Raw genomic sequence first — 23,555 nt, 5'->3', positions numbered from 1 at the left:
ATTCAGTGGGGCTTGCTGGAGGGGAGGGGAGGGGGGATTTTCTTTTGGTTTGGCTGAACCCAAACCATGGAGGGAGTCATGTATACATACATATGTGCTATTTCTGGGGAGGATAGCAAAGCTCAGGTTCACTTAAAAAAAATTGGATTTGTGGATAGCACTGACTCTTTCCAGTTTTGAACAGTAACTGAATGTCAACCTATTGACCTACAGCAAGCCAGACACTGAGAAATGCCTGCCTCTCACGGAGGGGAACTTTCAAACTGACTCCCGATCGATTAATCAGGGCCTCTGCAGGAGGCATGAGCGTAGTGTAAGAAAAGCCCTAAATTTTGTTCAGCATTCCTTCCCCAGATCATCAGAGCACTGGCCAAAAATGACCAAATGTCAGATACAGTGGTATAAAGTTTTGGTACGAGGAAGAGTCAGGGAAAATACAATTGCCATCGTTTCATACCAATTTTCATGCCCAATTTCCAGTGAAACTTTCTATTACTTTAATTTTCAGGATAAGAAACTGCAGAAAGTGCAGTGCAGGGCGTGGCTAGAACAGAGGTGTCAGTGTGCTAGGCTCCTTGCTCATCGATGGCAAAACGTGGTTTGTCTGACCGGGAAAACGGCGCACTGGCGTACCGCCAGTGGGTGGGCACGTGGCCCCAAAGCGCCAGGAGGATATAGCCATGCCAACAGGAATAAACGCCCCCTTGGGACAAAACATATGGAGTCCAATAGTGGTCATTATTTACCATGTGACATACAAAAAAAAAGAAAAATTTCAATAGCTTTAAAAATAGTTTATTTCCTTCTTTACAAGCACACAAGCCTTCTGACCATTATGCAAGGCCCCACAAATTAAATAAAAACTTACAGTAGAGTATATGTGTCTTACATGATTCAAGATAAAGTGGATTTTAAATCAATTGGGTGCCAACTGCGAGGGGCCCAGGACAGGACCAACGGGGGCGTGCACTTTTCTAGTGTTCATTGCGATAGGCAGTAACCAGCACGTGCTCGGCCTATGAGAGGCCACCCAGCGTTCGCACGCCCGGAAGCGGGGCCGCAGCTCATGGCTTCTCTTTGTAGTAAAACACCAAGTGGGGTTCCCTAAAGGACAAAGCCTTCTCTCTAGTAGTCTTGGTATCAGTAACATAATGCGATTATTAAATATCTTCAATATGGTTTTCATTACCAAAAAAACAAAACAACCATATTTCCAATAAAAGCTTTATAATATAATCCAGAGGCAGAATTAGTGCACATTTAAAATCTGAAGCCAGGCTAAGCTGGCTATTTCTGACCGTTTTCCTGGCTTCCAGTTTCTTACCAGTTTACAGGCCCACGGAACGCTGAGCACCTCTCGGTAGCCTCTGTGGGACTGCGACCCCAGTCCAAGGGGAGAAGCTCTACTTTCTGTGCAGCTTTGCTCTTTCTCCCAAATCACGGGTGCTGACCAAAAAAATCCCAGCAAATGTCAGGTACAAACAGAGGTTTGTAAGCAGATGCCCACAGAGAGATTATGAATAATTTTACAGTGATCTGGTGAAGAAAACACAGAGCAAATGAATGATTTCCCCTTATAAAAAAGCCTGGACTTGAATCTAAACAAGAGATGGACCCGAAAGGAATGAAATATCGCTTCAGTCCGAGACGGGGTATTCTTTACCCATGTAACACCAGAGCCGCGGCAACGTCCCAAGGTCGGCCCTCCTAGGAGCCGACACGGGTGACTTGTGAGGTAGGAGCTGACGGCTTGAAGAGAGGTAAGTAGAGTCCAAATTTGTTTTCAATCCCTGCGAACGTTGCAACTGCCAGTTTGTAGCCCCCAACGTGATCGGGATTGGGAGCGGGCAGCGAGATCCGGGATTTGGGAACTGGCTCCGATCCCACGGGTTTCCTAAGAGGGAAAACAGAGTGAGAATCTGAGTTTGGTTTTGTTATTATTATTTTTTAACTTGGTAAAAACGACTTTCAAAAACCGAACGTCCGCCTCATAAAGCAGTTGTGGACTTTCCAGTTCGTTGTACGTTCCCCTTGGAAGTGGGTCTGAAGACATGACTTCACCACTTTCCTATGCCTTCTCAGTTTCCTCACAGGGCACGGGCTGGTGGACCTTTCTCCAGGATGGCTGAGCATTAGAAGCAGCTGAAATTCAGGGGCACACCCAGCACGGTGATACTTACGTTCCTCCGAAATCGACGTAGAACCAGCGTTGCAGCAATTCATATGTCAGCAGAGTCACACCAAACTGGGGTGAGGATCGAAACACACGGGCTTGAAGAAAAAGTGGGAAATGTCAGACGTAATTAGATTTTAAAACTTCACCTGATCCCAAAGGTTTAGTTAAGGATGGATTCTTTCCATACCGCCAGCTCCTTTCCACAGAGCTTTCGGGCCTTCCTCCCGCAGTATCTTCCTGAAGCAGTCCATCACGCCGCTGTAAGTGGTTTGGCCGGCCCTGGCGGCCACCTGTAATCGAGTCTTGATAACATCAGCAGGGGTCACTAACGATGCTGCCGGCATACCTGCAGGAGAGACAACACCATCAGTCTGCTCACATTCTCACTATATAAAAATAACTGTGCTTTGAACTGCTGGCCCGTGGAAAGAAAGTTAAGCATCCCAGGAAATCAAATGCCTATTGCACTGTCCCCTCCGGGAAGCGCAGCCCTGAGGATCTCGTCTGCGGCGCCGCAGGCTCCCACCCACCCACCGACACTGCCCCGTCTCCTCCCCCAAGTCCCGTCCGCTTGTTAGGCTTCTGTTCTTAAATAGCTGTAAGGAATTATTTATCAATAACACACTTCAAGTGGCTGAGGATAAACAGAGAAAGTCTTGGGTTCTTTTTAAATTCATTTTTGCTTTCCTTTTGAAATCAGAAACTCGGCGAGTTATTAGGTCCGATTTTTCAGAGGTGAAGCTTGTTATGCGTTTCCTCTTCTTGTTATGCTTTTCTGTGGCTGTTGGCAGTCACGGGAGGTGCCTTCTTGCACACACGTTCAACCACGCCTATCCTCCAGACCCTAACCTCTCCAGTTACACCAGAAGAAGACTTTCCTGATAGCTAAACAAACACTGTGTGCACGTGCATCTGTGTGTGTGGCGTGGGGGGGCGTTGGGGGGGTCACCAGAGGAGGAAACTCGCACAGATAACACTTCAGGGTTCCTTTTTCATACACTGTCGTCTCCAGAAAAAATATTTGACAGAAAGCTTAAAATTTATACTGGCGGGTCATCAATGAAAAAGGAACAACAACAACAACAAAACCCTCCCAAAATTACCAATGGGAAATTTTTCTACAGTCGTTTTATCCAAAACGGGACAGCCCATGTTTAGATTTTTTAAAAGCGAGACTGTACTCAGAAGACACTGTCTCTTCTGGTTTTATTACTTTTCCATTATGAACCCATTCCAAACCAAATTGGTCAAATGCAGATGCATAAATCTCCTTTGCTTTTTTTAAGGCTTAATAATTCTGTAAGAATTTCTGTCCAAACCAACGTGGTCTGGCTCGCAGCGACATCTCATCCTTCTAACAGACAGCTTTAAAGTTCCAGTGTGTGCATGTGTGTCTGGGGAAAAGCGCGGAGCACACGTTTGCATTTTTATTCCTGAGCTGGACCTCTTCCTCTTCCATCTTGACTGAGCTCCTCCAGCATTCATCTTAATAACGGTTTTTATAAAACGCATCACGTTTTTGCACGTGAAAAAGCTCACTTTCTGTCCAGTGCTTCACTGGCTAGAAATGCTTATCAGTCATCCTAAATTTCCTATTAGCTTGGAGGAATTACTTTAACTTTGAGCCAGAAATTTACCCTCCAATGTAATGGAAGGAAACATGAAAAATGCTGAGAGACCCAGTGTTCACACCACTGACTTTGCCTCACTTCCGGGTGTGGAAAGAGGTGACAGCAAGGCCGTCTGCTTATCCGACATCCGATAAAGGCCTCCGGATGATAGTGGGCAGGCACGTCAGAGTGTGACGGCGAAACACACGCAAGCAGTAAAGCGGGTTGGTTTTCACAAACAGTTCCTCGTTGTGAAAAAGAAGATGCATGGGGGGAGTGGAGGGAAGACACTGATCAGTGGGATAAAACCGCCAAAAGGAACGTAAGAAGTTTGGGAAGCTGCCTGGCAAAACTGGTGTGTGTGTGGGGCGGGGGGGGCTCAGGGCTGCCAAGAATACGGAGCCTGTGAGGCCCCATCCTCATCACCCCCATCTCCCACCTGTCAGACCAGGCAGAGAGCTGCGAGGGCCTCCGGGAAGCACGGACCTCTGTGGACAGGCAACTCCTGGGACCCTGGGGAACAGCAGCGGGCTGCTGCAAAGCAAGGCTGGGGAAGGCTCAGAGGAGATTTGCCCAGTCTGTCCTGGCATCTAAAAGGCTAACACGACACTGATTAAGAGGTTAAGTTTTCTCTTTTCCCAAAGGTGAGGGCATGTAAGAGGAGGATGGGAAATAGAGGCTTCTTCCAACTTCCTCAACAGGCAGGGGCCCAGCAGCCTACCTGGTGGTTCAGTGATAGACAAATGGTGAGAATGTTACCTGGGCGACAGGAACAATTTGGGGTGCTCTCTAGCCAATAAAAAATTCTAACTTTTAAAGGGGCCCAGCAACTAGAGAGTAAAAGTTCATTTACAACTAAGTGGAAGGAGGACCAGCAAAAGACATCTTCAGGGCCAGTCATCCTTAATTTTCACAACTATCCCCTTAGTGTATATAAAGGACATACTTCTCTGTTGATGGCAGGGGTGTCAGACTCATTTTTACCAGGGCCACATCAGTCTCGCCGTTGCCTTCAAAGGACTGAATGTAATTTTAGGACTGTATAAATGTAACCAGTCCTCAACAGTTAAGTGAGAGCTGGGCGCTGCCGCTGGGCAGACAAGGCGGTGGGCAAGATAAAACAAAGGTGGGGGGGGGCTGGATTTGGCCCGCAGGCCTTGGGTTTGCCACCTGTGGTTTATGGCACACAGAGTTAGTATCTATTTATTTTGGATCAAGGCTAAGAGTTTTAAAAACTCCCTTTGCACCCTTATCTAAAGTATCTACTTGTATCGGTTTCTAAGAGAAGTGTGAAGATTCTTATTTGGAATGAGAAAATAGTATGTCCTTGTCATACTTTTAAGTTGAACTTCTATGTTATGTTGATAGTACAGAGAGGACGATATCAGTGAACTTCATCTTTTGTAAGTGTAAAACATGCTTCTGTACTCTGAATGCTATTTTTATTCCCTGATTTCCATTTAGTCTGACACTGATATTGCTAACCTTGCTTATTGTTGGTATTTGCCCAGTACATAGTTTTCAATCCATTTTCTTTCGATTTTTCCATGTCACTGTTTTCTCAAACTGCAGGTAAGTAGCTTTCCTTTCACGACTCATCAGAGAGTGTCTGTTTTTACCAGGGGCATTGACTCCGCTCAACTGTGGCTGTTACTGTGATTAACAGACTGATTTCTGCCATCCTATATTATGGTTTTTATTTTCTCTGCTTTTGTTTCCCTTTGGCTTCCCCCTTTTCCTGAAGAATGCATTCCAGGTATTGTATGCATTTACTACCCGGGTGTAATATTTACAATGTTTACAATTCATTAGCATTTCCACCCTTCACCAGCAAGGAGAGGACCTCAGCACACTTCCATTTTTGTGTCCCCTTTATCTGCCTCCCAAAGCCCCTTCTTGTATAAACACGTAGGTGCCAGAGTTAGCAGCTATTTAGACCTATTCTCAGGTTTAACTTCATTTGCTCTGTCTTATATCCCACATTTTCTTCTTCCTTAAATTCACTTATCATTTTGACTTGGAGAGGTCTGTGAAAGGTAACCTTTGACTCCTGGCACGGAGAAACAATCTCGAATTTGGCCCTTGCTCCTGAATGCTAGTGTGCTGGGGTTCACGCCACCCTCCCCTGATGCTTTGAAGGTGCCCAGGACCGAAGGTGAGAAGTCAGTCCTCTTCTGCCGAGTCCTGTGCTGACTTCCCTCCCTTATTTCTTATCCCTAGGGAAAGTCTATGAAGTGAGTGTTACAGCTCCTGGATTAATCCTACATGTCTCAAACTTTCTCATATTTTTCTCATCTCTGTATTTTCTGCTCTACATTTTAAAGTGTTCCTTTTCTTTTCTTTTTTTTTTTCCATGAGTTTATTTTCTAGATGCCTAATTTGGTCTTTGATCATATCCATTCTATCATTCAGACCATCTACAGATTTTTAATTTTGACAATCCTGTTATTAGTTTTCAAGAAAGCTTCTTCACTGATCATTCCTTTAAAATCTCTCTGAAGATCTTAATTATAGTTGTTAAAAGTCCTCCTCTGTTCCCTGAATTGCTCGTTTTCTCTATAATTCTGTTTACTTGCCTTACTGCTCAGTCTTGTCTGAGGACCTCTGTCTGTCTATTGATATTCAAGTTCAAAGGACAGGCTGATTAGTGCTGCGGATGGCTTCTACCCTACCCCAGGCCACTGTCACCCTCAGGCCCCTCTCCTGAATGGGAGGCCCCTCTATGGGCTGTGTGACATGGGTGAGGCCTGCTAACTGGGTGCAAGGGGCTAAGTCAGCTGGTGGAGTGGGGATCAGCTGAAAGCACAGTGCTGTGCTCCGGAAGTAGAGGAATTAATTTACACCCTTCTTGGGAAGAGTGGCCATGAGTCCGTGCCCGCCCCATTGCATCTGTGGTAAAGGTCTGGCATTATCCTAAGCCTTGCTTGCCCTGCTTTCTTTTAGCCCCTTACGACTGCCCCTCCTAGCAAGTGATCCCTTTCTTGAGAAACAGCCCAGCCTTCGAGCCTGGATTCAAGTGTTGCCTGAAGCTCCAAATAAAAAGAAGACAGAACAAGCCTGACCTTCGGGCAGTGAGCGAAGTTCTTCAGCCCCTGTCCGTGAGTCACCCTGAAGTCTCCACCTCCAGAGACTCCAGACCTTCTGTCACTCCCGGAGAGGTCAGACTCTCTGGTTCTGCTCTTACAGGAACAAAAATAGCTTCTTCTGCCAGTGTTTTGTGCTGTGGCATCTTTCAGTCTAGTTTCAGAGTAAATATGGTTCTGTTTCCTGCTTCCTGAGGGCTGGCGCTAACATTTTCTAGTGTCAATAAGGAGTTTCAAAATGTATTTTTTGACATTTTAAGATATTTGGGAAGAGAGACAAATATGCTCAGTCCATTACCTTAATTTAACCTCTCCATTAAAGTTTTCTTAAGGACCTAAGAATAGCTTTTAAATTATTACTATTATTTTTTTACCTTTTTATTGAATGTATCGGGGTAAGATCGGTTAATAAAATTATGTTGGTTTCTGGGTACGATTCTGTAACACAGCACCTGCCCACTATATTGTGTGCTCACCTCCCCTAGTCTCCTTCTGTCACCGCCTGTCTCCGCTCCACCCTTCCCCCTCCCTCCACCCCCTTCCTTGTGGCAACCACCATACTGCTGCCAGTGTCTGTAGTAGATTTTTGGCTTAATCTTTTCACCATTTTCACCCAACCTCCCAAGCCCCCTCCCCTCTGACAGCTATCAATCTGTCCTCCATCTATGAGTCTGTTTCTGTTTTGTTTTTTAGTTTATTTTGTTCATTAGGTAGGGGAACGTTATGGTACTTGTCTTTTTCTGACTGGCTTGTTTCACTGAGCATAATGCTCTCTAGGTCTAGCCATGCTGTTGCAAAGGGTAAGATTTTGCTTTTTTATGGCTGATTAGTATTCTATTGCATAAATGTACCACAGCTTTTTTCATCCACTTATTTCCTGATGGGCACCTGGGCTGCTTCCAAATCTTGGCTGTTGTAAATAATGCTGCAATGAGCACTGGGACACATATATTCTTTCAAATTAGTATTTCAGGTTTCTTTGGATATGTTCCCAGAAGTGGAATTGCTGGGTCATTATGCAGTTCCATTTTTAATGTTTTGAGGTAACTCCATACTGCTTTGCTTAGTGGCTGCACCAGTCTGCATTCCCACCAACAGTGCAAAAAGAGTTCCCCTTTCTCTACATCATTACCAACACTTGCTGTTTGTTATTTATTGCTGATAGCCATCCGACAAGTGTGAGGTGTTATCTTATTGTGGTTTTAATTTGCATTTTTCTGATGACTAGTGACACTGAGCATCTTTTCATATGTCTACTGGTCATCTGTATGTCCTCTCTGGAGAAGTGTCTATTCAGGACCTTTGCCCATTTTTTAATTGGGTTGCTTGTTTTTCTGGTATTGAATTTTATTAAGTTCTTTATAAATTCTGGATATTAAACCCTTATCAGATGTATCATTGACAAATAAGTTCTCCCATTCAGTGGGCTGTCTTTACATTTTGTTGACGGTTTCCTTTGCTGTGCAAAACTTTTTGGTTTGATGTAGTCCCATTTGTTTATTTTTTGTTTCCTTTGACTGAGGAAATATATCAGAAAAAAATATTGCTATGAGAAATATCTGAGATTTTACTGCCTATGTTTTCTTCTAGGATTTTTATGGTTTCAAGTTTAATGTATATCTTTAATCCATTTTAAATTTATTTTTGTGTATGATGTAAGCAGGTAGTCTAGTTTCATTTTTCTATACGTATATGTCCAATTTTCCCAATACCATTTATTGAATAGACTATCTTAACCCCATGGTACGTTTTTGCCTCCTCTGTCAAATATTAATTGACCATAAGGGTGTGGGTCTATTTCTGGGCTCTGTATTCTGTTCTATTGATCTATATGTCTGTTCTTATGCCAGTACCATATTGTTTTGATGATTGTGGCCTTATAGCATAGTTTGATATCAGGTGGTGTGATTCCTCTAACTTTGTTCTTTCTCAAGCTTGCTATGGCTATTCGGGGTCTTTTGTAGGTCAATGTAAATTTTTGGAATAGTTGTTCTAGTTCTGTGAAATACAACATTGGTATCTTGATAGAAATCACACTGAATCTATAGATTGCTTTGGGTAGTATGGACATTTTAATGATGTTTAATTGTTCCCATCCATGAACATGGTAGGTACTTCTACTTATTTGTATCTTCTTCTATTTCTTCAGTATCTTATAATATTCTGAGTAGAGGTCTTTTACATCCTTGGTTAAATTTATTCCTAGGTATTTTTTGATGTAATTATAAACATGTTATTTAGCCATTCTTGTGTGTGTTTTGCAGTTATTTCCTGTGATTGGTTTATAGTTTCATACCACTGTGGTCAGAAAAGATGCTTGATAGGACTTAAATATTCTTAAGTTTGTTTTTTGGCCTAACATGTGGTCTATCCTAGAAAATGTTCCATGTACACTTGAAAAGAATATATATACTACTGCTTTGTATGAAATACTCTAAAGATATCAATTAAATCCATCTGATGTAGTGTCATATAAGGTCACGGTTTCCTTGTTGATTTTGTCTGGAACATCCATCTATTGATGTCAATGGGGGGTCAGAATTCCCTACTGTGACTCATATCCATCAGGATTGGCTTTACACGTGTAGGTGTTTCTCTGTTGGTGTGGAAATGTGTGTAAGAGTTATGTCCTCTTGTTGGATTGCTCCCTTTGTCATTGAGCAGTATCCTTTTTTGTCTTTTACTGTAGCCTTTGTTTTAACATCTATTTTGTCAGATACAAGTATTGCTACCCCAGCTTTTTAAAAATCTCCATTTGTATGAAATGCCATTTTCTACCCCTTTACCTTTAGTCTGTGTGTGTCTCTCACTCTGAGGTGGGACTCCTGTGGACAATGTATATATGGGTTTCCTATGCATTCAGTGACCCTGTGTCTTTTGATAGGACCCTTTAAGCCATTTACACTTAAAGTGATTATCTATAGGTAGGAATTCATTATCATTTTATTCTTTACAACTGTGTTCCTCTGTTTTTGTAATTTGCATATCTGTAATGACAGGTAAAGGACACAGTGAGTCAATTGGCAAGATGGGATTAAAACTGGGAATTTTATACTCTTGTGTTGAAATCATCATTTCCTGATAGAGGTAGAGAGATCTCTTTGCTACTCATGCAAGTAGGGTTTCTGAGCGGCCAGGGTCAAGCCTGCCTTTGAAGAAAAAGAATTAATTAAGAATTATAGAGAAGCTTCTGGGTTCCTTCCTCCAGGGGCTCCCCAGGCGACAGGCAGGACACAGGGCCCACAAAACAGCAAGCAACTCCTCAAAGCTGGGGCTTGTTCTCGGGAGACTTAAGCCAGGTATCTGATGAGAACAATACTGGTATCAAAACTGTTTGGACCCAGTCATCCCAGGACTGCCTTAGGGTTCGTTCACTCATTAAATGTTTGTCACCACCTGGAGAGCTAATCCAGATTGTTCCGGCCCTTGGGGTCTCTGGACGGGGAGTGGCATCAAAGAACAAACTGATTCCTGCTGTGGGTATAATCAAATTTCCTCTAGGGATTTACATTGGGGATGTAGAAACCAGCCTCCACGTCTATTTTTTTCTATTGATATTTTCACTGTAGCGCTGAAAAAGAGACAATAGTCATTTCTCTCTGGGATTCAATTCACACACACGCCCAGTCCCTATAACCTTACACAGCCAGGAGGGATCAGGTGTCCAGCAGGACCTGGCTGCTTCTGGCTGGGCTACCCTTCTTTTCTCTGTAACACTATTGCTTCAGTTCTGGGTAAGCTATCATACACTATTTTGCTTAGATACCACTAAAGCACAATTATTAAAAAATTTTTGAAACTTCTGACTTAAGTCCTGGGGGGAGGGGGTAGCGCAGTTGGTTAGAGTGTCATCCAGATACGCCAAGGTTCCGGGTTCCATCCCCAGTCAGGGCACATACAAGAATCAACCAGTGCATGCATAAGTAAGTGGAACAACAAATAGATGTTTCTCTCGCTCTCTCCCCCTTCCTCTCTTTCAAAAAAAAATCAATACATAAAAATTAAAAAAGTAAAAAATCAAAATAAAACTTCCAACTTAGTCCTCATTCTTATGCTGTAAAGTAAAACGATGAATTGAAATGGAACTTGAACTGGAATCCAATAATACCAACAAATGCACCATTTTTACTGAGCCTTTTCTGGAGTTAAGAAATCAAGCTTGTCTAATAGTCTGCTCTGCCAGATGTAAGGTTCATTTCCCCACCTTTCTTTTCGGTAGCTCTTCAAAGCAAGGTACAGTCATCTCCCGTGTGCTCTGTCCAGAAGCAGATGCAAAAGTTCCAGTGCAGCGGCACGGGGTGGGGGTGGACGGAGTGTGTGAGGGGCACTCACCAGCTATGGCACCCGCCAACAGCAGGCTTCCCGGGCTGACCTGCCCGTCTTCGTTCGCGAAGGAAGCCTTCACATGAGCATAGCACGGGAAGTAGATGGCCGAGAAAGGAATGTCCCTCAGAAAGCATGCTTTGGCACCCTGTCCGTTTGAAAAGGAAGAAAAACCACATGAAACACATATCCCATTGAGAAGATCAAGCCTCTCTGGAACCTTCCACAGAACAAAATATGCCCGGAGAAGACCAAATTGTACTCACAATTTAAAAGGGAAACAGAAAAAAAAATATCACCCAACTTCTGCAAGTAATAAATCTAAATGTTCCTTTTTAAAATAAAACTCCCTTTATTGTGTGCCACGAGGAAGAAGGGGTAGTTCTTGTTTATTCTACTTTTTTATTATTTGTTCATTTTATTTAATTTTTATTTTTTATGAATCTTTTAAAAAGATTTTTAATGTTATTCTATTACAGTTGTCCCAGTTTTCCCCCTTTTGCCCTCCTCTGCCCATCCCACCCGTTTATTCTAATGGTGAGCCTTCTATTAAAACATTTTCGGAACTCCGTCTTGACATCCTTTTAAATCCCTGCTGATCGCACGTCACTGGCCTTTCAAGGAGGATTTGTTCTCAGAAGATGGGCAGCAACAACCAAGATACCCCTTTGTTTATATACTAGGAAATAAAAAATTATATAGGTGGCAGGGGGAGGCATTTGTGTTTTTATATTTTTGAGACTCTGATAAATGTGTTGGACTATCACAAAATAAATTACACATATGTAAAGAATTATATACCTTTTCCAGGGGTTCATGGATCCCCTAATTTATTCAGATACTTACTCCTATACCCGAGAATTTATGAAACATTGATAAATGCCCATCCTAAAACCTTCAAATATTTATAATTCATACATATTTACAATGAACAACTAGAGCAAATTCTTTACCAAAGAATTTTTGGTGCCAAAATGATGGCATGGGGAGGCCCTGAGAATCGATGTGAACCCAGAAATAAGATTAAACAGTTAATCACCCAAAGAAAACCACAAGGCGTATATTGTGCTTTACACAGACTAAATGGAAAGGAAGTCACTCTTTTTCAACACTTAGTGATTTAGTAGCATTTCTTTTACAGATTTCTAATACCTAGAGCTCTCCACCCAATTTAGAGGTTCTTCAAAGAAAATAACAACTCCATCCAGATTCAACAGATGCAGTCAAGCGCAGTGACATTTACTGAAGTCCAGTGATGTTGGATCTTGGGTATTTTTGGCTGATGCTGGGCTCCAATCTGTCAAACTTCCTTAACACTACACATTTATTACTGTAGTCTTTGCTTTTCTGACACCTGTGTTACACTCCTGACTCCAACTGAGCTTGTGGGTAACAAAACCCTTGGTCTTTTTCATAGGAACTGCTGTTAACTCAGGTCTCCTGTAACTTAATTCATTGCCTTAAACAAGCAACATAAGTAAGACTTCATGTTTAATCCTATTAAACTTCATCCTAGTTTGGCCCATCCTTCCAACCAGAACAGATGCTTGGAATCCGGACCCTGTCAGGTTGCCTCTTCCTTGGTCAACTCGCCGATGGATGTGTTCAGATGTCTCTGTCCGCTTTGAGTACAGATACCCCAGGACCAGGAGGATGCCCACCAGGCACTGCTGATCGATCCACACTTTTCCATCTTGTCTACTCCCAGACTGTTATGACGCCTAACCAAGAAGAGGAACCACAAAATCCACCACCTAATTTCTCATTTTATACATGTGCAAACCGAAGCCCAGGACAGTTAATCTAGCAATTGCATGTCTATTAAGGGCCATGCTGTTGGCTTGCTCAGGGGACAGCCTTGGAGGCAGCGCCAGAGACAGGTTCAAAGTGGAGGGGGTGTCTTGAGCTCTTTCCCTGTCCCCCAGCTTTTCAAGGGGAAAAAGTATAGGATATTAACAATATCCATGGAGAGCATCCAATCTTTTCTCAATGATGACTTTTTTTAAAGTTATAATACAGGTAGTTACACTGTGAAGTGTAATACTATCACCCACTTTTTTCTCCACTTTCACATTCTTTTTTTTTTACCTCCTTATTTTGCCTCCAAATTCCTTATTCCAAATTGCGTCCTTATTCCTTATTTTGCCTCCACATCTTTCTGTAAGTTCTGCCAGCTATTTGCCTACATGCAGACTCTGTCCAGGAGATAATTCAAATTAGATAGCAAGTAATCAACTCAAATTAAGATCAGTTAAATCTTCATGTCTGGCTCCCTCCATATAGTAAAAAACACTGCCGTGTTACTGACTTTCTAAACTAATCACTTTGGAATAATTTTTTAGGCTGATACAATTACTTTTCCCACAAACCTTGCTTTTTACTAAATCCTTTAGTTTTTACTTTTAATCTCATATCCCAAGTCTTGGCATTTTAGAGCCAAACTTTAGTTCATATGCTCTATTCATTGTTCTGCTGGTAGTACTTTCCCTGTTAAATGTTTTCCCGACTATAAAATATTAAGTGCGTATCACAGATAATACAGAAAAGTACTGGAAGTTCAAACTGCTGCCATTTGGTTCCTGGTGACACTGATTTAGCTTTGCCAATTCAAACTGAAAAAATGACAACTAGGAGAAATGAGAGGCTTTGGGCTACCCTGTCAGCTTTTTGCAAGAAACACTAACTCATTTCTGGGAAAAATATACTAGAAACCAAAACCAATCCTTTTGTTTTTCAAACAAAGATATATAATTTGCTGAGGATACAACAAAGCTTCGGAGGAAGCAGTGGATAATTTTATGCTGGAATGTTAACATTTAAAAAGAAGGAGAGAAAGACAGCGATCAGCCCCTCTCGTGCTGTGTGGCTTCGCTGCCATCAGAAGGCCACGGGAAGCTGTGGTCTGGAAACAGGGGCATCCCTGGGACACAGCAGGCAGGCAGGGCAGGGCCCGTGAAGAAGCAGCTGGGCTTTCCCAGGAAGGAACGCTCTCCCCTGCAATCAGGACAGTCGGTCAGGTACCGGTGACAACCAGCGCCTAGTGATGGGTGGGACCCGCTTTAGGAGACGTTTGAAAACAGTCCCAGACGACTGAGAAGAAAAATGGCTTAATCAAAAATCAAGTGGACAAACAGAAAAAGAATAAATCTAAAGAAAATGTGGAGCTGCACCATGAAACACTAAAGGAAAAATGGATAGGAACACGTACTTTTCCTACCAGGGATCAGACAACGCATAATAAAAATCAAATAATTTACACACACTGGAAGGAATGTTAAGACGACATAAGAGGTCTTAGGTTTCCGGTTATCTGAGAAAAAGGAAGAAAAGGACAAGTCAAGGCAGAAAAATAACATGTGGAACAGCCACCATCTCTGCTCTACAGGGGCAGAGCTGCCTTGCTGGCAAGTGAAACATAGAAAAACTCAAATTCCCGCTGATCCAGGTATGAAGGGCTGCTGGTACAAAACCCTCTCTTCTATCGCTGCGTATCAGGTGATGAGCCTTGAGAGGAAGAAAATTCTAAATCTCCTCACTTGTCAGAAATACGAAAGGCTGCCTTCTTTGGGGGTGCTGGGGGAGGAGGAAACAGGGGTTTAGGAATAAACGAGGTGATAATGTGAAAGCCCCGTGTGAAAGGCCAGCAGCAGTGCACATGTTCCGGGGGGACGGTGGGGACGAGGAGGTCCTTCTCCCTGCCTCTCCCGGTGCCTGCATCCTTGCACAGCCCAGCACCTGCTCGCACCTCCAGGCAGCAAATCCCTGTCCCTGTCCAGAGTCAGCAGGTGCCCCAAGCCTCTCTCACACCCCAGGCATCAAAGCTCGATTCTCAAGCAAAGCTAGCTTTGCAGAAGATTGGAGAAAAAGGCACAGACTTATTAAATTTCCCTCGCCTCCTTTCCTCCCTACTTCCTTCAGGTCTGAGGCACAAAGGCAGGTGCCAATTTGTAGGGCCGCCCCAGGCAATACCTGACCTGTCGCTCCACACAATGAGAAGGGAAGCAGGATGTGAAAAAGGCTTTTAAAGTTCCAACAGTGAGAATGTCTCTCTCCCAGATTCCTTGATAAACCCTTCACTTTGTGGTGAACACCCATTCTCCAGCCCTACATCAAAACAGAAACCTGTTTGACTTGAATTCTCCTTGCCTGGCGTAGGGTTTTTACCAGGTGACCAGCCACTCTCAACAGGCAACTTTATAATACAGGGAAACATTCCACACTGCCCAAGAACCTGCGTCAGCAACACAAAAATAATTACTTTGGCCATTAAAAAATTAATAAGTTACAAAGTATGTGCCACGTAAAATAAATCTTGAAATGTTCTTGCCCCATGAGAAAGTCCCCATGCTTTCCTGCTGTAAGTCTCTCTCACTGACAGCCCAGTCTCAGACATTCTCTGCTTAGCCCTGAATTTCCTTTGTACCCAGTAAAATCACTTGGGGGAAAATTAATAAATGCAAAATGCAATCATCTGATCTCTTACTATTCATTAAAGCACTTTCTCCAAAGAGGAGAAATTATTGTTTTTTCCCCCCTTTTAAATAAAGACCCACTAATAATAGGAACAATAAAAGGCATCTCAGGGGAGACCTATCGGTAAAATAAACTAGAATCAAAACTCAGGTCTAGTTTAATTATCGACTCTGGCTGCATCCCAATCCCGTATCATTCTGAAGTTTCTCGTCATCATTCTATTTAAGGTCTAGGAAAGCTTCTTGAAGGGCAGGCCTCACTTCAAGTTAATAGTCCACAATGAACACAGCCACTTAGGCTTACAGGCACTGGCCACAGCGTCACCATGGCAAAGGAATTATTTATTTTGCTTCTCATGTGTTTTTGGATGTGGACACTGTGTTAAAAGCCCAGGGGAGCTTTAATCAATTCTTAAGATGCTGGAATCATCCACTCAAGTTTACTCTGGCAGCCCTGACTGGCATGAAACTGTCAAGAGATATAACACAACAGGGTTTGTATCTTACACACACACACACACACACACACACACATGCGTGCACGCACTGCTATCTCCAAAGTCCTTTTTTTCCTTCTTCTTTTAAAGCTCTTCATCATCTCTGTTGGTATCACACTTGCCTGATCAATTTAAGGGGAAAAGAACAGTCTTGAAGGATGGTTGCTGATAAAGAAGTCAGGGCCAGGGCAGGTCTTTTCGCATGCTAATGCCTGCTTATTCTAGCTGTACCTGCAAACACAGCTCTAAACAGACTATTTCTAATACTGGGGAAGGTAATTACACTCACAAAGGCACCTCTGTGTCAGGGCCGGGCACCAGGAGCCAGCAGGTCTGGGAGACAGAGGCTTAACAGAGACTCCTGCAGTGAATGCACATTGTCTGGCACGGGGGAAAATGCCAGACTGGGGGACCCTGCAGCATTCAAGACAACAGTGGTGCACCTTGTCTGGGAAGGTTATTTAATGCTTCTGGCACCTGTAGTCAGGGCCACCCCTCTTTTTCTAACGTACAGGTTCAAAATTTATTTGGCATGTATAATTGTATATTTTGATCCTGGAGCTACAAACAATAGGTAGCATGTCATGTCTTGATCCCTTAGCATTCCTCTTGGTTTCTCCCAAGCAAGTTAACCCTTGTAGCACGGCCTGGCAGCACCTCTTCTGCCCAGTCAAGGGGCAGTTAGGGCCACGTGGCTGGGATACAAACAGGGTGAGTTTCAGTATCTTGCTGAGAAGTTTCACCGGTGCCAAGACCTGTGATGTGATGGTGTCGTTGGTGTTAAAACCAAATAAACCAGAGACATCAATTGGAGGCTTGATATCAGTGACACTGGCATTACTTTAATTTTAATATAAAATATCAATGCCTGTTATTAGATTTCTTTAGTACAGGGAATTTTAGGATATTGGCTTCTCCTTAATTTCACTGCAATTCTAACAAAGGCATTTGGCAACCCAAGGTGTTTGGGTAGGGAATACCATTCCTGTGATAGCATTAGCTCTCCTCTGCTGTTCTACCGTTGTGTGTTGCTTTACCATCAACACTGCTCAACTGCCAATGGCTAGAAAACCTAATGCCTTGTTGAGGAGATGCCCCAGCTGGTTTGCTCTTGATCCACTCTCTTGACAAGTTTCATTCAAATGTGCAATACTGTGCAGGCAGCGTCCATGATAATTCCTCCTCTCTATTCCCTTTGATGTAGATCTTGGAGAAAGATAAAGCTCTTCATTCCAATTCCCTTCAGCACACCCAGTGAAGGCCATTTGTAGCTCTTTGCAGCATCAACTGTTATGGCCAATAGGCTAGCTGGGTACTCTCTCCATGTTTCACCTTTCTACACGCAATTCTGCTCGGGGAGGATGCCTTCTTAGAGAGGGAGCAGGCTGTGTTCAAAGAAGCAGTCAAAATGAACCATCCGAGATATGGCTCTGCACCTGAATTCTGCCACTGCCCACCAACGGCAGGACACCGCAGGGGCAGGAACAGAGGCTGTGCAGCCAGAGACCTGGGCTCGAATTACTGCTCTGGCACTTAGGATCTGCTGGTGGGTCAACTTCCTAAACTCTCTGTCCCTCCAGTTCCTCACCTACAAAATGTGAGCAACATTTGTATTAACATAAGAATTAAATTTACAATCAGTGCTTGACATAAAGGACCCAGTACAACACCCAACACAAGGATCTTCAATAAAAGCTGGTGATATAAAGGTAGTTACTATTATCAACGAAAAGCTCAGTGCCCAGTGGCAGCAGAAAATGGAAATAGCTAATATATCCTTTAAACAGCCAGCAGCTGGAGTAGAGCTCCTATGTGGTTTCATACCTGAATTCCAGCAGAGTTCTATATTTATCAAGCTAAGAGCCAATTTTTTATTTGGCGGAAGACCTAATCCTACCAAATAAGTTTAAATTAGTTGGCTAAATTGATCATATCCCACATGGGACTCTTTGGCTGTCATAAGGCATATTACTTTAATTTTACAGTCAATGAACATTTTTTAAACTGGCCATCTTTTAAGTGCATACCTTGAGCACGATTAGAAACCATAGAAACGTAAGAATAGATTAGTAGGTATGTATGTCACTTCTGGAGAGTAATTTTTAAAAGAATTTCTATAATTTAAAGAGCTGCTATAAGATCTAAAGTAACACGTTCTTATTTTTAAAAAGAAAACAAAGTAAAATTGAGTCATTGCCCCATAATATCATTTTAAAATAGCACTGGGTACTATAAGCAACTAGGACCAACACTCGTATGCCTACCTTGGCCTCAGCTATTACTCATTCATGACGGTTAGTGCCATCTCAATTCTTTTCATTACCGTTTCCTTAGCACATTCCCTGTCAACAGTGACTCCAAACCTCGTGTAGCACATAACCTTGGTTTTAAACTTCCCTGAATTATCAGGCATGAGCTCTCTCCTGTCTGGCTCAACATATCTTTATGTGATAGCTCAGGTTTCAAAGAGAGATTGAACTGAGTTTGAAACCTAGCCTCCCACTTACTTGCAAAGTATGTGACCTTAGACAAATTACCTAAACCCATCAAGCCTTCCTTTCCTCAGCTGTAACTTTGCTTTAAAAAATAGCTAAAAAAAAAGAAAAAGAAACTACCTGTCTCATAGGCTGCTAGGACAAGCCTGGATTCTCTATGTCCTTCCTTTCTTCACGTCCTAGCACCCTATTCGGTTTTGCTGCCTTCAGATGCTTCCCACCCTTCCACCTTCACTGAGCATTTTTCCGCTCTCTGCACAGCTGGGATGGTTCTCCCTGCACCATGAAAAGAAACACATCTCTCAACCTCCTCTCTCTCTCTCTAATAGTATCGCTCGACTCTACCTTTCCTTCCAGTTCCTGTACCCTTTCCCTTTTTTTCCTTTCACAGCAAAAGTTAGTGGTTTGTACCTGCTGATATTTTCTCATAAGGTTTCAACTTCTGTCATTCTACTTAAATTGATTTCTTAAAAATAACCACTGACCTCCATCTTGAAATATGAAGGCCTCTGCCTGGCCTTCATTGCCAGTGGTCCATGCAGCTCTCGGTACTACTCCTCTCTCCCTCCTCCCCTTCCTGTCTCCTCCTTCCACTGGCCCCCACACACCGCTCCTTCTGTTCACCGCCTGACAGCTGCTTCTGCTTTTTCTCCACCCATACTTCCTTCTGCCACCTGAATGGGGGTGGTCTCTGAGTTCCCTCGCTGGTGTCCCATTAGCTGAGAGATTTCACCTTCTCTCATAGCTTCATGCACGCAGATGATGACCCTTAAAAGAGCATCCCTAGTCCCCACCCCCTGGACAAGGCTCTCACCCCACATTCAATATGGTCGAATAATGAAACGCTGGATAGGGAGTCAGAGACCGTCTCCGTCTCAGGCCTCCCCCGGCCTACCCAAGTCACCCAGTTAAACCTCGTAAGATTTCTGGGCTTCTATTCCTCATTTATAAAGGTAACACCAGAGAGGTGTCTTTAGGTTTCTTGCAGCTTCTCAAATATTACGAAATTTTAAAAGCAGCACCATCTATTCAGGTGCTCAAGCCAGAAATCCAAGAACCACCTTTTAATCTTCCTTTACTTTTCACTCTCCATCATTTTCCAAGACCAAACATCCCTCCAACATATCCACTGCCTCCCCACCCCCGCTGGCATGGCCCTGGCTTAGGTCAGTGCCACCCAGCCCATGGCCTCCACCTGGCCTCCCAGCCTTCAGTCCTGCTCTCCCCCTTGGATTCCTCACACTGAAGCACAAACGTGATTGTGCCATTTGTCTCCCCCTCCTCCTGGTTAACTGTGACTCATCTTTCACGGCCGTCTCCCCTTAGGAAGCCTTCCTGGCCTTCTCGCTGTTGAGTCAGCTCCACCTGCTGAGAACCCTGTGCACACCCCTAACAGCCCTACTCAGCCACACTCGGGCTGTATTCCAAGGCTGTTTCCTCATCTGGATGCCCCCACGAGATGGTAAACGCCTTATAAAACCATGCATCATTCATTTACTTTTATATCCCCAGGGCAGAGTTTGCTGGGTGAATGAATAGATGTCTCTGAAACTGGAAAAGCGATCTCGCCTATAATTAGTTCCTTCCTTTACATTCGACTTCCCCAGTATCGTGGTCGTCGTCTTTTGTCATGACATGCCAACTCAGTCACTTTCAGTGCTCTAATGTCCTCATTTATAACTTGGAAACATGTGGCTTTTGCTTACCCTCCGCTGACTCAACAAGCAATTATCAAATGTCTACTTATGTGCCAGAAACTCTTACAAGCAGCAGTGAACAAGATAGGTGTCTGGTGTGAAAGCACACTCCAGACAAGGGAGAGAGATACAGAGAAACACATCAGCCAGCCGTGGGTGCCCTGGAGAGAACTGGAGGAGGGGCTATGATAGCGAGGGAACTGGTTGTCTTTCTGAGCAGGCGTCTGTTGGGCTAAGATGCCGGGGGAAGAGCCTCCAGGCAGAATGAAAATAGAGAGGCATGAACCTGGAGTATATGGGGAAGGGAAAGGCAGCCAGGACGGCCAGCTGAGCAGGGGGGTGTACAAAGTCGGGGATGGAGAGGAGAGGCAGGCAGGGAAGGAGCGAGGATTCTACTCCAGGTGCAGTAGAAGCGAATAGATAGAACACATCGTTTCTGTAGAGCACTTGACGTCCTCCTCCCCCAACTCCAGCTTGCCTTGGCGCTCTCCATCCCACACACTACCCTGCTTTCTCTTTCCTCATGATTCTCAGCACCAACTGATATCACGTGTTTGTTACCGTGCCAGCAGGGTCTTGGATTTCACCACCACTGCCTAAGTGGCTAGCCGAGGGCACACCGTCAGCTCTCAGTAGCGTGTGTGGAGTGAATGAATTAATTTGATTTACATTTTAAAGAGATCAATCTGGCGGCTGTAGGGACCATGGGTTTGGGAGAGTCAAGAGTCAAAGCAGTCCAGATGAAAGTCAAATGTGGGAGAACATGGTGAGAACTGCCCCTGTGGTGGCTGTAGAGCTAGAAAATCAGCACGGCCCCAGGTCCCCAAGGTAATGACTCTACAGTGGTCTTCTTCATGTGGGGCCATGAGCTCATAAAATGGGTCTTTTTTTTTTAAGCTGCTGAATCAGGAAATTTTTCTTAGGTACTTACATGTTACAGAGGTAAAATTGACAAACTGATGCCGTCTGACAAAAATCTATTAACACTAAAAAATGCACATGCTCCACGATCTAACATTTTCACTGCTAGGAATTTCTCATTGGTACATGCTCACAAATGTACATCAAAATATACACAGGGATATTCATCCTGTTATTGCTTATAATATCCCTAAACTGGAAACAATATAAATACACATCACAGGAAACTGCTTAAAAATACTTAAAAAAATTTATACAGCTATTACATAAAATAAGGAAGGAGCTTTAAGATATATAATGTGTTCTAAAAAATTCCACTTTTGTTAAAACGTGTACACAAGACTGACATTGCCATGTGTACAACCGGTGACATACAGAGAGAAGGGGAGAGGCAGGAGAGAGGCAAATACTGATCTAAATAGAAGGGTTTCTTCTCTAAAAGATACATAGAAAAAAACATAAGCAGTGGTTATCGTTTTAAGAAAGAATGGAGTGGCCAAGGGGTAGAGAGAATTTCACTTTCGGACATTTCTGATGGATTGGATTTTTTTGATATGTAAACTTGTAATTTACTTTAAAAAAAACAAACATATGACATCCCTTTGAGATAACTAGCAAAACGATCAAGAACATGTATCATTACTTGCTTTCCAACTTTATGGACAGTGGCTCCAATGATTCATTTACACACACAGTGAGTGAGTGAGCACACATGTACAATAGGTGTGTGTGTGGATGAAAAGATACCTGAATGCTCTCCAGTGCAGTGGGACAAACGCCTCAGTTAGAACACAGTACATGGAGCCCACATTCCCAAGAGACTTTCCTTGCCACCACCAACAAGCCACGCTAGAGTACAGCCCAAAAATGATTTCAGCAACCCGTGACGGGTGCCAGCTCTCATTGCTTCCCTGACCAGTTTTTGACCTCAGAGACATAACTGTTTGTTTGCTTCTTAAGGAAGCACCTTTCGGCCTGTGTTAGCTGTGCTGACGTTTAATGTTAAACAACAGGTTTCATTCCGTTCCTGGTGGACGCAGTCTCCTCATTAAAGCTTTGTTGGCTCTTACAGAAAAGGTGACTTTCACAAGTACGAGTGTACCACTTTCTTTTCTCCAACAATTCCTTTTACTTAGCGTTAGACCTTAAGGGCTTATGTAATAAAGCAAAAGTTTCCCAGAGAAAGGGAAACATACCCTCATACATTCTTCAGAAAAGCAGTATAGTTGCAGATTTTTAAAAACTATATTACATTACATCATAAAGCTCTTTCAAAGACAGCTGATTATTCAATCACCTATCTGCTCTGTGCTGTAACTAAACATCTCTAAATGTTATCAAAAGAGGGGGCCTTTGTTTACAGGGTTCACGGGAACTATCTCTAACCTCAGGAATGTGAACTGTTTACCACATCTACTTTTTTTTTCAGTTGTAAATGTATTTCTAAAGCAGGTATTCTTTCTAATTGCCCTATGTTGGGGCAGTCACAGAATAGTAGGGTATTTTGCAAGTCAATTCAGGAGAAAAACAGAAAGCCAGGTTAAGTCCAGTCTGGTGAGGTTAAGCACCGCAGGCCTAAACACACAGGCCCTGGCTACTCCCCCTTCCTGGGCCCTACATTGTCATGTTAACAGAAGCAAACAAAAGGACCACAGGGGGGAGAAGGAAGATTACCTGTGCTGACTAAAACTAATGAGGACAGTAGTCCCCTTTGAAGACCCAAGAGAAGGGACCAATCAGGTCTAAAGGTGTTAGGGCACTCCAGGTCATCGAGACAAGAAACAGTGAAGAGCTTGATTACTAAAAAGTGCTGTCCTAAAACAAGAACATAAGTGACACAGCAAAGCTCAAGCTTTGCTCCTAAAACGATGGATGCTGGATTCTGACCAAGGGAGGCGGGGAAGGGTAGGAGAGCCTGGAGAAGAGAGTAACGGGAAACCAAATGTAAGGCTGGAAGTTGGGACAATATAAATGAGGAAAATTTGGGAAGGTAACAAAGACCAATCAGACTGAATGGGGCAGTGAACTCACAAATGAAGTCCCCACTCACAGATCTCAGTGAATTTAGCCAATGACACCAATGACCGGTGGGAAGGAGGGGACTGCCAGAGGACTGCCTCGCGCTGCAATGAAATCGAGTTCCCAGAAGCTCCAAGTGACTTCACTTGATAATTACCAATGCACCCGAAGCAGCGCGAGGCCCTGAGGAATGCCTCTGAACTAGTAGATGAAACCACCAGACTGGTAATTAAACTCACTTTATATGGGAGAGGTCTCTTGC

The 23,555-nt window shown here is 43.4% G+C and overlaps 1 protein-coding gene across 3 annotated transcripts in view; it reads right to left on the bottom strand.

Annotated features, from left to right (window-relative positions):
- Window positions 1-779: 779 nt before the first annotated feature.
- The window catches only part of SLC25A13 (solute carrier family 25 member 13), a 171,388-nt gene continuing 148,612 nt past the window's right edge, over window positions 780-23,555 (bottom strand). For all 3 annotated transcript variants that reach the window (XM_028525571.2, XM_028525570.2, XM_036010589.1), the window contains 4 exons: window positions 11,202-11,340; window positions 2,364-2,522; window positions 2,181-2,271; window positions 780-1,894 (listed from right to left, as the gene is read on the bottom strand). In XM_028525571.2, the coding sequence (XP_028381372.1) occupies window positions 1,708-1,894; window positions 2,181-2,271; window positions 2,364-2,522; window positions 11,202-11,340 (576 nt within the window). In that variant the 3' untranslated portion in view covers window positions 780-1,707. The remainder of the gene's footprint in view (window positions 1,895-2,180; window positions 2,272-2,363; window positions 2,523-11,201; window positions 11,341-23,555) is intronic.

This window comes from Phyllostomus discolor, chromosome 10 (assembly GCF_004126475.2).
Source record: "Phyllostomus discolor isolate MPI-MPIP mPhyDis1 chromosome 10, mPhyDis1.pri.v3, whole genome shotgun sequence".
NCBI lineage: Eukaryota > Metazoa > Chordata > Mammalia > Chiroptera > Phyllostomidae > Phyllostomus > Phyllostomus discolor.
Note: the sequence above shows the minus strand (reverse complement) of the source record. Positions and strands in the feature narration are given on the sequence as shown.